Genomic DNA, 15,875 nt, shown 5'->3' with positions numbered 1-15,875 from the left:
TTGCGGCGGCTGACGAAGGGCGGTAAAGTCGTACACTCGTTTCCACGACGAATCGGAAGCTAGTAAGGCCGAAATCCGCCGCTGGTACGTCTAATACGCTTGGTTAATTCAGTCTGAGCAGTTCGATTAATACAATCTAGGGACTGTACGATCGTAGAACATCCAGCGGCAGTGGACGCCCTTGTCGACCACCTTGTAGATGATCGCGGGCTGGTCATATCTGGATACCTTGATGATGATAACAAGACCTTCAAGGCCAAGGCCTTTGTCAGTCGCGCAAGGGCCAACGAGCAGCTGAAGCCCGGGGAATAGCATCAGCACTGTGTCACCCTCAACTTCGATATCGACCCCAACGACACCCGCCCGACTTCGGTTGCTCTATATCCATTGTCAACCTCTTGGCGGTGCAGGACCAGCGGTACGTGGACGCCCTGCTCCAACAGACACTACCGGCCAACCGCGCCCCGTTCCGCGTGTACCTGACGAAGCGAATCCTAGGAATCGAGATCGTCACCGTGGTAGGTTGTGTCCTGGTTATCGCGTTACCGTGTATCGACAGCTCACGGAGGCACCTGGATCTGGCAAGAGCACTTTGTTGTCGGTGGCGGGCCTCGCAATGCAGGCCTCTCTCGGCCAGATACTCTGCTCTGGTCCGTCTAACGCTGCTATCGACAATCTAGCTCGCGGCTTGGATCAAACCATTAGGTCCATCTGCGCAAGGTATGACGAGGTGAACTGGCCAGAAGACTCTATTATGTCCCGTGCCCCCGGTTATTTGAGGGGCAGGGAAAAACGGGGGCCTCTAGTGGATGTAGCGGCCGGAACGAGTCGGGAACGATGGGGATAAAATCTTTAAGTCCGGGTGAACTTGTAGAGCTTTTCGAAGTGAACGGGAATAAATTCACCTTTTTCTGCGAACCAGATTGTCCAGACTCTAGAGCCGTCGTTGGAGACTTCACGAACCCTCATCAACCGAAAGATACGGGGGCAAATGGAGGCCGAGAAGGTTAAAAATGACGAAAACAAACTGGAACCGAGCGCGACCGACGGGCCGCAGCCAGGATGTGGTGATGCGCCCACACTGATGGAAACAAGGGTTTCAGAACGCCTGTCTGTCCAAGACTCACCGGAGGTTGTTCAAAGGCTCGTAACTCCTCCGCCCCAGGACCGGTCCACCCGTGGCTCTGCCGGAGTCGAAAAGGCCGATGGGAAACGCGAGTCGGGAGTCATGGTTGGGGGAGACGAGCCTCAGGACCAGGCCCCGTACAGCGTGTTTGACGCCTGGGAGAAACGTTTTATCGTCTTCATGGTGGCGCTCGCCAGCTTCTTCTCGCCCGTTAGCGCCAACATCTACTTTCCGGCGCTCAACACCCTTGCTCAAGACTACCGTGTCTCAACCACGCTCATCAACTTGACAATCACCGTGTACATGATATTCCAGGGACTTGCCCCCTCCTTTACGGGTTCACTGTCAGACAGCATCGGCCGGCGGCCCCTGTATATCCTGTGCTTCGTCGTCTACATTGGGGCAAATATCGGTCTCGCGTTGCAGCATCGGTTCGCGGCCCTCATGGTTCTACGGTGTCTTCAAAGCTCCGGTAGCAGCGGCACGATTGCACTTGGCAATGCTGTCGTCTCCGATATAGCCAGTCCTGCGGAGCGTGGAGGATACATCGGATACGTTTCCCTAGGCGGTGTGGTTGGAGTCTCGCTTGGCGCCATCCTCGGCGGACTTCTCAGCGACTTTCTGGGTTGGAGATCCATTTTCTGGTTCCTCGTCATTTGCGCTGGTGTCGTCGTCATATTGATCGCTCTGTTCCTGCCGGAAACGGCACGAGCTGTCGTCGACAATGGTTCCGTCAGACCTCCCAACTGGAACCTGTCCCTCTGGGATCTGCTGTCACCCACCAGGAGCAGGAGAACAGCCACGCCAGAGACGGAGAGGTCAGTAAGCGGCCTGAAGGGCCGCAACTTTGTCAACCCCTTCATGACACTCAGGATATGCGCCGACAAGGAGGCAGGCATCGTGCTCCTCGCCAACGGCATCATGTTCGCGGGGTATCTCGCCATGGTAAGCGCCATACCGTCGCAGTTCCAGAAGCTCTACGGTTTTAACGACCTCCACATCGGTCTCTGTTTCATCCCCGGCGGAGTGAGCGCCGCCATCTCCGCCATCGCCGTCGGCTACGCGGTCGACTGGAACTTTACCCGCCACTTGCGCCGGCTGGGCGTCAGCGCCGGAGAGGCCAAGCAGATGAGCCGGGACCTCGGCAGCTTCCCCATCGAGAGCGTCCGGTGCGAGGTTGCGCTCCCGATGTTGGTTCTGGCCAGCGTTTCCTTCATTGTGTACGGCTGGCTACTCTCGTATCAAGCCAGCGTGGCCGGGCCCCTGGTCATGCTCTTCTTTGCCTGTTTCGGGGTGAACGGCTTCTTCACCGTCCTCAGCGTCCTCATGGTGGACGTGTATCCGCAGGCTCCGGCCACGGCGACGGCGGCTAACAACCTCGTCCGGTGTTGGCTTGGGGCTGGCGCGTCGGCCGTGATCGTTCCGATGATAGATGCCATGTCGAGCGGGTGGGCGTATACTTTTGTCGCGTTGGTATACCTCCTGCTCGCGCCCTTGCTCTGGGTTATAATGCGCTGGGGTCCAGCGTGGAGGGCAGCGCGCATTGTGGCGGAAAAGGCGCGGGTGTCGAACGGCCTGGACGTGGAGGCATGAGACGGTGGTATTTGGTAACGGAAACGGTGATTTGGCTACCTGTGTAGTAGAGACGTTTGATTCCCAACTGCTGAACTCTCAACATCGAGGTCTGCCAGAGACTCAGGTCACATTTCTCGCCCAAAGAACATCTGTCGCATTCGGAGCCTGCCAAGTCCGTCGTCGGACGGCTAGACATGTGCGTGGAGTTCCCATTCACCCGCTCGATACAGCACAAGTTGGGCTTGGCCGTCGTTGGGATGGTTTAATGAAAGGACGCATTATAGACTGGGAAGTTAGCGTGTTTCCACCGACCTGGACAGTCCCCCACGTCGAAGGGGAAACGGAGAGCTCTGTCGGCAGGCTGCCTCACTTGCCGTTGTGCCCCGACGGTTCTATTCTAAGATTCAAATCCTAAAAAAGCTGGCAGCTCGAGCTCATATTGGTGGAGGTTCTTCAGGCACCATGGCCGTTTTCAGATCGCGTTTTCCTCAGCATCCTTCCTGCAAGAGGATGAATCACCGCTGTAATTGGAATCACCGAACACCGACATCCTTGGGCTATACCCAATACAGAAGGCAATCATCAAATATTGCCGGAAAAACCTGCTGGATGAACTCGAGACGTGGAGTTTTGTTGGGGCACGACTTCCACTTCTGGCGAGTTGTTGTTGGAGCGGCTAATGCCTGCTATTTCTGCTGCGACAACGTGAAAAATCTGACACTTGGATGGTGCGAGAGACTCGCCTCGGACGCGAAACAAGGGTGAATATTTTCAGCGTGATCAAAAGGTTGCGTTTGATGACGGCGCTGGTTGGCCCTACGGCGGCGCTTGTGCGGCCGGGCTCCACGGGGATTCAGGGGCGGCATCCGGAGACGGGCCGAGCGGACTTGGCATGTCGATCCACACAGCGCACTAAAGGCAACTACCGGGATGCGGCTGGGCGGTTGGTGGTGGTTGCGAGTCAGGTACCGAACTTTGCCCGTCGCCGTCGTGGCGGATCCGAACCGGCACGGCGGACGGTAAGCGGGCTTATCTCCTCGGGGCCGAGGCCGCCCGTCGGTGAGGCGACGGCGAGGCGACGGCCACGGCGATTTGTGGCGCTGAGATCATCGGGAACAGCGCAGATGCGAGATCGGAAGATGGTCTGTCGAGCCTGTCTGCCGAGCATCCATAGCCAAGGCGTCGGCGTTTCCCGTGTTTCTTGAACCACACCTCAATCCCAACAAAGCCGCAAAGTCTCGGCGCATCTGATGGAGGGCGGGGTCTCAACCACAGGCTCCCTCGCCGCACGAGTAGAAACCATTGGCGACTGTGAACACACATTGCAAGGCAGTTAGTTGCATTCGAGAATCAAGCCAAGAAGCGGCTCTTGTGACCGGCACTGACGGCACAGAATTGTTATCGGGTTGTTGCTGGCGCTGCAAGTCGAGCTAGGCAAAATAAAAGTGTAGTCGAAAAAAAAAAAAAACGTGGTGTTGCAGCGTGGATACAATGCTCGCCGGCCTACCAGACCGCTCGTCTCCATGTTACCGAAAAGGTCGTGATTCCTTCTCGGCCAACCTGGAGCAGCGGGGAAAATTGGTGACCGCTTTTCTCATTCGAATACCGTGGGTCCCGTGGGGACGCACAAACGTGGAGGAAGGAGGGGTGTAATTTTTCAGGGTCTTCGGGGTTCCCCAGACTGCGAAAACGAGAATGAAATTCGAGTGAGGGGTTGCGCATCATCGCTCCATTGGGGTTTCCCCGAGTGTGGGAAAATAATGTTTGGGGCAGGTGCCACCAGCGTCATGCGGGATGTGGGTTTGAAGGTTTCATCACACGGCGCACGAAAACATGCGGCTTTCCCCAGAAACGCCTACGGGTACGAGGAGTTCGATTCATGAATACTTGGGATACGACGATGATAACGATAATTAACGAGATGTGCGCCTTGTTCGATAGTTTTGCAGACCGACTCTTGACCCAGCCTGAAAAGAGAAAAGAAAAACAAGACAAAAAAGGCCAGCCAGGGATGCGATCGTCACGCCTCCCGCCGCTCAAGACCGGGTCCGAAGTTTACATACGAGGAACTCCCCTGGTTGGTTCCGGATTTGAAATCCTATGTGACGCCACGGTCCCACCGTGTGGGCAAAGGAACAACGCCATTTTCCGGCGTTTTCCACGCCAAGCCTGTTGTTGCCTTCCTTGATGCGACTGCATCGGAGGTTTCTGCGGATTCAGACGAACGCGCCTCCCACTGGCTGCAGCTGCGAATCCATGTGATGCTGAGTTTCATCGATTTATCGAACATAGCACTGGCATGTGCACGCGGGGAACACAGCAGGAAAAGAAGCGTTCAAGCCGCGCTAAACCCGCGCCAATTCCTCAACTCGATCGCGGCGCTCCATCTCTCCCCAACTTACCGCGACGCTACTCGGTATACAAGCCTTCTTCACAGGCAAGCTTTTCGGGTCGACAGGTGCCGAGAGGAGCCAAGTTGACTTGGCAGTTTTCGAGATACCCACGCGATGACCTCATACTCCACGGCTTGGTGGAGTTGACCGGGCCGCAGGAGGGTCCAACGTTGGAGGACATGTCTCTGTGGCTGGCCTATGACAATTGTGTCTCGCTGCTACGAGCAGGGATGGTATCTCTGTATTGCCGATGATCCCAATCCTGACTCCGGGATTTGTCACATTCTGCGACAAGCCCATCGGAACGAGATCGCCTCTCTTGCCATCCAGGAACATGCAACTCGCCCGAAATCTACGCGAAATCTCGGAGTAACGTGTTTGCCTCGGCCAGGGTGGCCAGGCACCCAGGGACATGGCTCCTTTCACATTCGTTGTGTCGTCCAAAGTTCTTCCAGATCTCCCCCACGGTGGCTGATACCGGGTCATAACGCCGTCTCCGTCCGTTCCACATGGCCGGTGTGCTGCCGCATGCACGACCGACGTCCGAGTGAGACCCTCGCCCCATCTGCAGCTTGGCCTTAACTCCCCTGCACATGTCTCGCTATTTAGGAAGACGTCTTCCCCCTCTCTCGACTCTCCCCGGATTGTCGTTTTGCTCCTAATTCATCCACCCCAAGTCTTCGACAATGGCCCCTCCCAAGTTTATGGGCCTTTCGGGCAGGCCCCTTTCGCTAGCAGTTTCGACTGTTGCGACAACGGGCTTCCTTCTCTTCGGATATGACCAAGGGTAAGTATTCTCAGCGGCATGCGCCCGCGGCTCCCAATAATAACACCTCGACTAGTGTCATGAGCGGTATCATCACCGCCCCGGCCTTCAACCACATGTTCAAAGAAACCGACGACAACCCGACGATGCAAGGGTTGGTCACCGCCATCTACGAGATCGGCTGCTTGGCGGGTGCCATGTTCATTCTCGGTGTGGGCGACCTCCTCGGCAGACGGAGGGCCATCATGCTGGGTGCTTTCATCATGTTGCTGGGCGTGATCATCCAGATCACCGCCATGCCTGGGGCATCACCCCTCGCGCAGCTGATCGTGGGCCGAGTCGTCATGGGTGTCGGAAACGGCGTGAACACGTCGACGATCCCAACCTACCAAGGTGAGCCCGAATATTTGGAGAGTATATGACATCATGACACTAACATGACGGAACAGCCGAGTGCAGCAAAACATCCAACAGAGGACTCCTTATCTGCATCGAGGGTGGTGTCATCGCCTTCGGTACCTTGATCGCCTACTGGATCGATTACGGAGCTTCCTACGGCCCTGATGACCTCGTCTGGCGATTCCCCATTGCCTTCCAGGTCATCTTCGCCATCTTCATTATCGTTCCCATGTTCTTCCTCCCGGAGTCTCCCAGATGGCTTCTGAGCCACCAGCGCATCGAAGACGCCGACAAGGTCATTTCCGCCATCCGTGGCTACGAGCTCACTAGTGAAGAGACCCTCCTCGAGCGCAACCTCATCATGGACTCCCTTCGCGCCGCCGGCGGGTTCGGCCAAAAGAGCACCCCGGTCAAGGCTCTGTTCACGGGCGGCAAGACGCAGCACTTCCGACGTATGCTCCTGGGCTCCAGCGCCCAGTTTATGCAGCAGATCGGTGGCTGCAACGCCGTCATTTACTACTTCCCAATTCTCTTCGAGGAGTCCATCGGCGAGGACCACAACATGAGTCTTCTCCTGGGCGGTGTCAACATGATCGTCTACTCCATCTTCGCCACCACCTCGTGGTTCCTCATCGAGCGCGTCGGCCGGAGACGCCTGTTCTTGATCGGCTCCATCGGCCAATGCCTCAGCATGGTTATCACCTTTGCCTGCTTGATCCCCGACAACAGGATGACGGCCCGTGGTGCCGCTGTCGGTCTCTTCACCTACATCGCCTTCTTCGGCGCCACCTGGCTGCCGCTGCCTTGGCTCTACCCGGCCGAGGTGAACCCGGTCAAGACGCGCGGAAAGGCCAACGCGGTCAGCACGTGCGTCAACTGGCTCTTCAACTTCCTCATCGTCATGGTCACCCCCATCATGGTGCGCAACATCGGCTGGGGCACCTACCTCTTCTTCGCCTCGGTCAACGCCTGCTTCATCCCCGTCATCTACTTCTTCTACCCCGAGACGGCCCGCCGCTCGCTCGAGGAGATCGACATCATCTTCGCCAAGGGCCACGTCGAGAAGATTTCGTACGTCAAGGCCGCCAAGGAGCTGCCGCACCTGGAGCCGGTCGAGATCCAGCAGTACGCCAAGCAGTATGGTCTCGTTGAGAGGACTTCCGCTGAAGGAGGCGGCCGTGACGCTCGCGACACCGAGGAGAAGCCCGCCCTCAGCGGTGGCTCGTCCAACAACAGCAACGACGCGGTTATCAACGAGCGCGGTGCGGATGCTGGCCTGGGCGATGGTGTGAACGCGTCTGACCGGGCGGACCGGGACTAGATTTGAGAACGGCAGTGTGTGGAGAGGTTGAGCGTTGATTATTGATGAGATCCAGGAGACAGGCCTGGATGATTGGAGATGTGTTGTTTTCATTCTTCAAGAACTGATGCCGTAGGGTTCCTGTTGCGGTGCAACATTGGAAAGGGATGTGGGCGGCCTTGTGCATACGGTGCTTGATCAAGGTAGAGCAGGATACCCCGGGGACGGTGTGATTTAGACATGACCATAGATGGTTAAAGGCTAGACAGGATCTTTTATCTCGAGAGCATCTAAACCTAATAGATGACTACAAAGGTTCAGTTCACCTTATCCCCGCTGTTGAAGCGTTGTTTTCCGGTCATATTAGTAGCGCAACGCCCTCGCCGAGTCTGGCCCGACACCCCATGGCCGGCATCCGCACTTGGAGTTCGGCTTTTTTAGCCCATGAGCTGCCCAACAACAACTATAATCCCCGATGATTGCCAACCCTCCATCTCTCACACACCCACCGCCTCCAAACGGAACCCAAACTCCATCTCCTCCACCGGCACCAACAAATCCTCTCTCACCCCCGGCCCACACGCCGCCGTGCCCACCCCCGCAACCCTCCCATCCAACCTCAACAGCGTCGCCTCCTCCTCCACCAAATCACACGGATGCCTCGCCGCCTGCACCACCCGATCGGCCACCGTGCCAACCCGGAAACTAAACCCCCCCTCCTCCTCCCTCTCCCCCCCCTCCTTTGACTCCTCACCAACCTTCCCAACCCTCACCCCCCCACCCCCATCACCCCCACCACAAACACTCACCCACCTCGTCCCCATGCGATTGCCCCCCTCCTGCGGCACCTCATACTCGCCACCCTGTAGCTCGCGCACCTCGCGCGGCCCCCACACCCCGACGCGCTGCGCCGCACGCTTGTCTGGGTACGACTCGCCCGGCCCGAGCCCCCGCCAGCGCACGGTGGATAGGGTGGGGGGCAGGCGTAGGTCGAGGCCGGCGCGTGGGATGTGGGTGGGCGGGTAGGAGCCGGAGGGCTGGAGGTGGATTGTTATGGTGAGGGCGCCGCCGGTGGTGGTGGTGGTGGTTGTGGTGGTGGTTGTTGTGGTTGGGTGGATGGTGTAGGTGGTGGTGGCGAGCAGGCCCCAGTCGAGGACGGGCGGGGTGTGGAAGGTGGTGAAGGTGATAGTGGTGGTGGGGGTGGAGGCGGTGGGTGGGGTGATGGATGTGCCGCGGAGTTGGGTGGTGAGGGCGTCGACGCCGAAGCGCTGCCAGTAGGCAAACGAGGAGGCCATGTCGTTGTCTGTGGGTGGCCGCCAGAAGGAGGGCGTGATGGCGGCGCCGGTGGTGGGGTCTGGTGAGAGGAGGGTGGTGCCGTTCGCGCTCCAGTGCGTGAGGTAGCCGAGCGCTTGGTCGAAGGTGAAGGTGAAGGTGTCGCCGGTGACGGTGATGGTGCTGTCGGTAGTTTTGAGGACTGGGCCCCGAGGCAGGCTTGGTGTTTCCGTTGGGCTGGGGGCATTTGTTGCTTGGAGGCGGTGTTGGAACCATGCTATCTCGTGGCCGGCGCTGGCCCATCGTGTTTCGGTTTTGAGAGTGAAGGATACGGTCAGGTATACTTCTGCGCCCGCCTCACATTGGAAGCGGTGTGCTGAGCTTGGGAGGGGGACCTTCACGCTCGAGCCCGGCTTGACTTCCGGCAGTATTATTGCGCCAGAGGCTAGCAAAGTTGTGCTAAACGCATGTTAATGGGCTTTTCTGATACGGGCCAGGGCTTCTCACCTGTCGGCAAACTGTTCTAGTTTGTAAGTAGCAGCGAGGTGTTCGAGTCCGACAAACTGGTAGAGGTTTGAGATTACAAGCTCATCCCCGTCGATTGCCACCTTCACGGGTTCGATGACCTTCTTGAGCTCGATCAAACCAGGGGTCGGCTCGTGCGTGCTGTGTAGTAAGCCATCCATCACGAAGGTGCCGTCGTTTGGCACATCCCCAAAATCGCCACCGTAAGCGTAGTACGACTTACCGTCGGCGTCCTCCTTCCACAGGCCGTGGTTCGCCCACTCCCAGACAAAGCCTCCCTGCAGCCGGGGGTGAGTGCGGAAGGCCTCCTGGTATTCCTCCAGCCACCCCGGCCCGTTTCCCATGGCGTGGGCAAATTCGCATAATATAATGAATCTATCGAAGCTCCCGTCTGGCTTAACGCCCTCGGTCTTCGCATGCTTGATCAGCGTGTCGACAGACGGATACATGTACGAGTACATGTCGGCAGATTCGGCATCTGCGTCTCCTTCGTAGTGAACCAGTCGTCCGGGGTCAAACTTCTTGGCGTACTCGTACATGGCCTTGTGGTTCTGGCCGTAGAAGGCCTCGTTGCCGAGAGACCAGATGATGACCGAAGGGTGGTTCTTGTCGCGATGCACCATTTGTTCCATACGATCGACATAAGCGGGCTGCCAGGATATCTTGTCGCTGGTGTACTTTGCAGCCTTTGGAAACGTGAGCTTCTTGCGCTCTCCATAATCCATCTCCTCGGGTATGTTTTGGGGCCGCGCGACGGCGTCGTAGAATCCGTGGCACTCGAGGTCTGCCTCGTCCATGACCCACAGGCCGAGCTCGTCGGCAATGTCAAACAGCCTCGGGTCGCTGGGGTAGTGACTGCACCGGAGGGCGTTGATGTTGTGCGTCTTCATGAGGAGCAAGTCTTTCCGGATGAAGTCTAGGGGGACAGCGCGGCCGAATCGGGGGTGGTGATCGTGTCGGTTGACTCCGTGAAGTTGGATGGGCTGGCCGTTGACACACATCAGGCCGTTCTTCAGCTCCACCTTGCGGAATCCCACGTTCTGACGCACTGTCTGCGTGTTGGAGGGGGTCGTGATGGATAGCTCGACTAAGTAGAGATACGGGGTCTCTGCGGTCCACTTGGCCGGGTTCTTGACCGGGATGCTGAGGTGAATCTTGCCGCTGCTGTCGATAGCGTGTTGTGCCTCGACAAGCACATCGCCTCCGTTTCGAGGCAGCTCTCGAACCGTCACATCGATTCTGGCGGCTTTCGAGGTTACGACGTCAATGGCAGCATCGAGTGTTGCATCCTTGTATTCGGCGTCCAGGTCAGCACGAAGAAACCAGTCCTCGATCCGCGTTTCCGACGGCATGGATATCAAGTGCACGTCGCGGTAGATTCCTGTTTACAATATTAATAACCCCCAGCCGACAAAAACGGCCCTTAGCAAGACGAACCGGAAAGCCACCATTGGTCCTGATCCTCGATGTAAGAACCATCAGACCACTGATAGACCCTCACGCAGACCTCGTTGGGGTGGTCTTTTGTCACGCCAAAATCGGTAATATCAAATTCGTGGGCATTTCTGGATCCTTGAGCATACCCAGCCAATATTCCATTGACCCAGACGTGGAAGGCGCTATCAACGCCATCGAAACGCAGCCGAAGTTGCGAGTGGTCGTCCCAATGGGAGGGCACGTGGAAGGTTCGGCGGTAGGTGCCGGTGGGATTGTCGGTAGGGACATGCGGGGGGCAGACCGGAATAGGGTACTGGACATTCGTGTAGTGAGGGATGCCGTGGCCCTGTAGTTGCCAGTGGCCGGGGACTTGGATGGCCGTCCACTGCTCGTCGGGGGAAGATGTCGGGCTCGGAGCCTTTAGTGGAGTCGGAGCATAGTGGAAATCCCAGCGGCCGTTGAGGGCGAGGGCTGTCTCCGGGATGTGGTAGGACCGCGGAGGCAGCGTGTTTCGTCGGAAAACGGCTTCATTGGCATAGTCCGGTGTGCCATTTGTTTCCTCCTTGGTGATGCCGTTGGAAAGTCTCATCTTGACGGTTGACCTATTGCTGACAGGTTGACAGATTCAATGCAAAGTTGTGGATGGATGGATGAAAGGAGATGGCCATGGGTTGCTCATCACTTGTTTCGTGTCTGATGTCCTGATGTAAATAAAGGATATCCCGTTATGACGTCCGAATTATCGGCGGCATTCACGGCAACCAACACGGTCCGCTCATCGGTCCCGTTTCGGGTATCGGATGCGGGGGAATGGGGAGCGGGGGCGTCATCGGCTCTTAGAGACTTGAAATGGCTGGGCCGGCAAAATGATGCATCACGAGAATATCCAAAATCTGGGCAGTCACTGTATCACGCATGCAGGGAGGAGGAGGGCTGTGGGTTCAACCAAATTGGGAAACCGCAACCTGGGGATGTGAGGGGTCGAGACCGGCAGGTACCATTCGGGTACCTTAGCACACTTATTACGGGTTGGGGAACAGGTTGGACTTATTTTCTTCCTCCACCTAATGGACCTGGACACTTCCAGTCTTCCAGTAGTTTAACCAGTCCGTCAGTTCAGTGTGCCAGTGACGCTAATCCAGCCACCGATTCAATCATAATTTCAATCACCATCGTTTTATTTCTCTTTGACGATGGTCAAACTTGGAAGCTGTGAATGGGAGTGATAGTGGATTTCACGTAGGTACCGACCCTAACATCGTCCATATCACGAGCGCTAATTGTGGTATCCAATTACAGGACGATGATCTGAGAAACCTCCCCCCCCAATATCCCGCCAATCGGTTGCTGCCTTCAAAGTGAAGCCACAGTGCCTGGGTAAGTTTAGCCCGGGCGTGGTTCCATTCGTACTGCCCATGCATTTGGGCTGGCCGCTGGACTCCGGCCCGGGGATTTGGACTGCCTGCCTGGGTTGAAAGATGTATAATCCCCTGAGTTCAAGGCGTCACTATCCGTACGATGAGAAAAATAACAGTTGCTACTAGGTCTTATTGAGTGCCAAATCCAAGGTTCATTCCAGGAGATCTCTTCACCTACAACTATGTTCATCCGAATCTCAAGAGCTGCAGATGATTTCCATCTCAATCTCGGGCAAGCAAGGACCGAGCAGCCTTCCCAAGAAAAGAAGCCATGAAACCCCTGCCGTGGCATCAACCAGTAACCCACGGTGACACAGACCGCCTTCCGAATGCCGCCCCAATCAAGGCCTCGCCCGTCACACGACAGCAATTGCTTGGTGTCCCTTACGGGCAATATCGCCCGAACATACGCTGGTCCAGAAAAGGAAGGTCTGAAGATATCGACCATTCCCCGTACCCGTACCACGGCGCAGGAAATCAAATGCATACCCAAGCGAGTCATTGCATCATGGGTCCCCATGGGGAGACAGAATCTAGGCCCTGCAGCTCTATTGTATGTGGCATTTGATTGAGGGGTAGACGCCCAATATAATACTCCAATTCGAGCTGAAACTTGAAGCTGAAACTTGTTCACCGTTCTTTATCTCTTTTCTGCATCATCGTCATCATGGACCCCAGCGACGAAAAGGCTGCCGCGACCGGAGTCGAGCACGCCGACCTTGCATCCCGCGAGAACGACGTGACTGTTCAGCTCGCCCACGATGCCGACGACACCGTCTACTCGCCATGGTCGCCACGGATGCTCCGCCTCTATCTTGTCTTGTCGCTGAGTTATCTCTGCGGCTGCCTCAACGGCTACGACGGCAGCTTGATGGGCGGTCTGAATGGTAGATATCCGCCATTCCTTCGAGATCGAGCCTTCTTGGGTGTGGCCAAACCTAACCTCGCTTGTGCCCAGGCATGATAAGTTACCAAAAGTATTTCAACATGTGAGGGTTCTATAAGGATACTAGGGAGACTAGGCGGCTGCTGACAAGGACATGTACAGGACCACGGCAGGGTCAGCCACGGGGCTGGTCTTCGCCATGTACAATATCGGCTCTGTCGCTGCTGTCTTCTTCACGGGCCCCGTCAACGACTACTTCGGCCGGCGGTGCGGAATGTTTGTCGGCGCCCTGATCGTCGTCATTGGGACGTGCGTCCAGGCGCCCAGCACCACCAAAGAGCAGTTCCTAGCCGGCCGGTTCGTGCTCGGCTTCGGGGTTAGCTTCGTCGTCGGCCGCCGACCACTCCTCCTCTACACCATCGTGTTCGCGTCCGTGTGCTTCGCCATCATCACGGGCACCAGCAAGCTAGCCACGGACGACCCGACCCAGGTGGCAGCGGCCAACACGACCATCGCCTTCATCTTCATCTTCGGCATTGTCTTCTCCTTTGGATGGACGCCACTGCAGAGCATGTACATCGCCGAGACCCTGCCCACGGCCACCCGCGCCAAAGGCACTGCCGTGGGCAACTTTGCTTCCTCGGTCGCCTCCACCATCCTGCAGTATGCGTCTGGCCCGGCCTTTGAGAAGATCGGTTACTACTTTTATCTTGTCTTCGTGTTCTGGGACTTGCTGGAGGGCGTCTTCATGTACTTTTACTTTCCAGAAACCAAGGAGAACTCTGGAAGAATTATCCGAAGTATTCGAGGCACCGAATCCCGTCAAGAAGAGTCTGGAGAAGAGGAGCGCGCTCACTGTTCTCAATACTGTGGGTGCTCAGAACGAGAAACTGGCTGATGTAGCTTGAACAGCAACCAGGTAGAAAGGGGCAGTCGAAACTTATCCATCTATTCAATTGGGAAGTGGTGTTGCAGGAGGCTAGAAACAAATGTTCATCCTAATAGTGGCCTTTCAAGGTGCAATCTTCTGCCATCCTCAAGAGAGGAAGTGTAGATTCCAGAGGGTTCTTCAGTGGATTCACATCGGCTCCGAGTCCTCACCTACCCTAAGCTTAGAGGATGGGATTCACATTTAACCAACAACGGCATTCAATACCCCATGACTCCTTACGAAATAGGGAAAGAGCAACGAGTTTACATACTCAATCCAGGTTCACAACCGCCACGTAATTCCGACACTCCGATCACTGTGTCCACGATCGTCGTTTTAAATTCTAACCCCTTCGGATAACAGTGCCAGGCCGTATTGACCCACTGATTCAAACCGGTGTGATATATTCCCTATGCCCCTCAGTGCAGTACAAGACAACAATTGACTCCTCGGAAAGCCCCAAGTTCACCCGCTCGGTCTTGCAGGACTTCTCTAGAGCGGCGAGAGTAGAGGAGCCACAGGGCCCTGCTTTGAACCCATGCACTTCTAGTTCCTGAACAGCATTGTGTGCTTCCACATCACTCACCACCACGGTACCGTCAATCCCCAACTTCAGGATAGGCCAGGCTGTGGTAGACAACGTCCCACAGTTCATGCCACACATGATGCTATCCCCAGTCGGCACGCTAACCATCGTCCCGTTCTCGAGCGATGCCCTCAAGCACGCCGCCGTGTCAAGCTCGACAGCAAGCACAGCCGCCGCCGGGCTATCAACACCCCGTTCCCTCGTCGCGCTCTTAAAGTGCTGCGCCACGGCCTGAGCAACCGAGCCGCAGCCGACGGGGACAACAGCATGCGTGGCCGGTCTGCCGCCCGTCATGCGAAGGACTTGTGCATCTGACTCATCCAGCATTGTCTGGTAGCCTTCAACAACCCACTAACGCGCAGTTGTCAGCGGTGACACCCAAACCCCCTTGCAGGAGGAAACCCCCCAACAAAAAAGAAAGGGGCCAAAAAAACAAACCTGCGGCACGACCTCAAACCCCTCCCACCCAATATCCATCACCAACACCGCCCCATCCCCACCACCCTCACCACCCCCCTCCCCCGCCGCCCGCCTCGCAGCCCCAGCCGCGTCGTCATAATCCCCCTCCACCACCCTCACCTCGGCCCCCTCCCCCCGAATCAACCCGCGCGTCGCCTCCGGCACGTGCGCCGGCACATACACCACCACCGCCACCCCCACATACGCCGCCATGCGCGCCACCGCCCGGCCCCAGTTGCCCTCCGTGCACGTCACCAGCGTGAGCCGGCGGCCTGCGGCGCGCGCCGCGGCGCCGAGGGAGGTTAGAGGATCGAAGGGCGGCCCGTTCTTCTGGGGTGGTTTTGATGGTGATAGGAGGTTGGAGATGGCGTCGATGCCGAGGGCGGCGGCGACCGCGCGGTAGACGGCCCAGGAGGCGCCGAGGATCTTGAAGGAGGGCAGGCCGGCGCGGTGGGACTCGTCTTTGAGGAGCACGTGGGCGAGGTTGAGGGCGGTGGCGACGGCGGGGAGGCTGTGGAGGGGGGTGGGGGCGTGGTTGGGGAGGAGGCGGTGGAAGGTTTGGACGGGGGTTTCGGTTTTGGTTTCGGTGTCGGTGGGGGGAGGGTGGTTACCTGTGGGAGAGGGGGGTGTGTAGCGCCAGGATTTGGCGGATGGGTTGAGGAAGACGGGGGATGGGGATGGGGATGGCATGGTGTTGGGTTGGGTTGGGCTGGTAGTGACAGATTGGAGTGTGATTGATACTAGAAGGGTATGGCTATTGATCGGTGGTGGTTTGGGGTGGAGAGTTCTCCTGCTTCGGTTG

At 57.3% G+C, this 15,875-nt stretch overlaps 6 protein-coding genes across 6 annotated transcripts; 4 read left to right on the top strand and 2 right to left on the bottom strand.

Annotated features, from left to right (window-relative positions):
- The first annotated feature begins 693 nt into the window (after positions 1-693).
- On the top strand, positions 694-3,073 carry B0H64DRAFT_20107 (major facilitator superfamily domain-containing protein). The gene has a single exon (XM_062799261.1). It carries the CDS (start codon positions 992-994, stop codon positions 2,717-2,719), a length of 1,728 nt encoding a protein of 575 aa, XP_062664162.1. The 5' UTR covers positions 694-991; the 3' UTR covers positions 2,720-3,073.
- A 2,607-nt stretch (positions 3,074-5,680) lies between these two features.
- Positions 5,681-7,792, top strand: B0H64DRAFT_20093 (general substrate transporter). The gene is made up of 3 exons (XM_062799257.1): positions 5,681-5,881; positions 5,937-6,253; positions 6,310-7,792. Exons 1-3 carry the CDS (start codon positions 5,781-5,783, stop codon positions 7,578-7,580), a joined length of 1,689 nt encoding a protein of 562 aa, XP_062664161.1. The 5' UTR covers positions 5,681-5,780; the 3' UTR covers positions 7,581-7,792.
- Positions 7,793-7,879: 87 nt separating this feature from the next.
- Positions 7,880-11,675, bottom strand: B0H64DRAFT_428672 (uncharacterized protein). Its single transcript, XM_062805859.1, has 5 exons — positions 10,794-11,675; positions 9,339-10,737; positions 9,193-9,276; positions 8,369-9,068; positions 7,880-8,227 (listed from the first exon to the last, which is right to left on the bottom strand). Exons 1-5 carry the CDS (start codon positions 11,380-11,382, stop codon positions 8,057-8,059), a joined length of 2,943 nt encoding a protein of 980 aa, XP_062664160.1. The 5' UTR covers positions 11,383-11,675; the 3' UTR covers positions 7,880-8,056.
- Positions 11,676-12,718: 1,043 nt separating this feature from the next.
- On the top strand, positions 12,719-13,282 carry B0H64DRAFT_381381 (uncharacterized protein). Its single transcript, XM_062802802.1, has 2 exons — positions 12,719-13,098; positions 13,170-13,282. Exons 1-2 carry the CDS (start codon positions 12,879-12,881, stop codon positions 13,202-13,204), a joined length of 255 nt encoding a protein of 84 aa, XP_062664159.1. The 5' UTR covers positions 12,719-12,878; the 3' UTR covers positions 13,205-13,282.
- On the top strand, positions 13,260-14,099 carry B0H64DRAFT_428671 (uncharacterized protein; the record flags this gene model as incomplete). The annotated part of the gene is made up of 2 exons (XM_062805858.1): positions 13,260-13,966; positions 14,017-14,099. The coding sequence occupies exons 1-2, from the start codon at positions 13,297-13,299 to the stop codon at positions 14,097-14,099; spliced, it is 753 nt and encodes a 250-aa protein (XP_062664158.1). The 5' UTR covers positions 13,260-13,296.
- Positions 14,100-14,205: 106 nt separating this feature from the next.
- Positions 14,206-15,875, bottom strand: B0H64DRAFT_19970 (tryptophan synthase beta subunit-like PLP-dependent enzyme). The gene is made up of 2 exons (XM_062799231.1): positions 15,053-15,875; positions 14,206-14,965 (listed from the first exon to the last, which is right to left on the bottom strand). Exons 1-2 carry the CDS (start codon positions 15,761-15,763, stop codon positions 14,417-14,419), a joined length of 1,260 nt encoding a protein of 419 aa, XP_062664157.1. The 5' UTR covers positions 15,764-15,875; the 3' UTR covers positions 14,206-14,416.

The sequence above is a fragment of the Chaetomium fimeti genome (assembly GCF_033439085.1).
Source record: "Chaetomium fimeti strain CBS 168.71 chromosome Unknown B0H64scaffold_1, whole genome shotgun sequence".
NCBI lineage: Eukaryota > Fungi > Ascomycota > Sordariomycetes > Sordariales > Chaetomiaceae > Chaetomium > Chaetomium fimeti.
Note: the sequence above shows the minus strand (reverse complement) of the source record. Positions and strands in the feature narration are given on the sequence as shown.

Coding starts and splice junctions, on each gene's coding strand:
- B0H64DRAFT_20107 (XM_062799261.1), top strand. CDS start 992: ATGGAGGCCGAGAAGGTTAAAAATGACGAAAACAAACTGGAACCGAGC.
- B0H64DRAFT_20093 (XM_062799257.1), top strand. CDS start 5,781: ATGGCCCCTCCCAAGTTTATGGGCCTTTCGGGCAGGCCCCTTTCGCTA. Junction 5,882..5,936: donor CTCTTCGGATATGACCAAGG/GTAAGTATTCTC, acceptor CACCTCGACTAG/TGTCATGAGCGGTATCATCA. Junction 6,254..6,309: donor GACGATCCCAACCTACCAAG/GTGAGCCCGAAT, acceptor ATGACGGAACAG/CCGAGTGCAGCAAAACATCC.
- B0H64DRAFT_428672 (XM_062805859.1), bottom strand. CDS start 11,382: ATGAGACTTTCCAACGGCATCACCAAGGAGGAAACAAATGGCACACCG. Junction 10,738..10,793: donor GGACCAATGGTGGCTTTCCG/GTTCGTCTTGCT, acceptor TATTGTAAACAG/GAATCTACCGCGACGTGCAC. Junction 9,069..9,192: donor CTCAGCACACCGCTTCCAAT/GTGAGGCGGGCG, acceptor AAATGCCCCCAG/CCCAACGGAAACACCAAGCC.
- B0H64DRAFT_381381 (XM_062802802.1), top strand. CDS start 12,879: ATGGACCCCAGCGACGAAAAGGCTGCCGCGACCGGAGTCGAGCACGCC. Junction 13,099..13,169: donor CTTGATGGGCGGTCTGAATG/GTAGATATCCGC, acceptor GCTTGTGCCCAG/GCATGATAAGTTACCAAAAG.
- B0H64DRAFT_19970 (XM_062799231.1), bottom strand. CDS start 15,763: ATGCCATCCCCATCCCCATCCCCCGTCTTCCTCAACCCATCCGCCAAA. Junction 14,966..15,052: donor GGTTTGAGGTCGTGCCGCAG/GTTTGTTTTTTT, acceptor ACTGCGCGTTAG/TGGGTTGTTGAAGGCTACCA.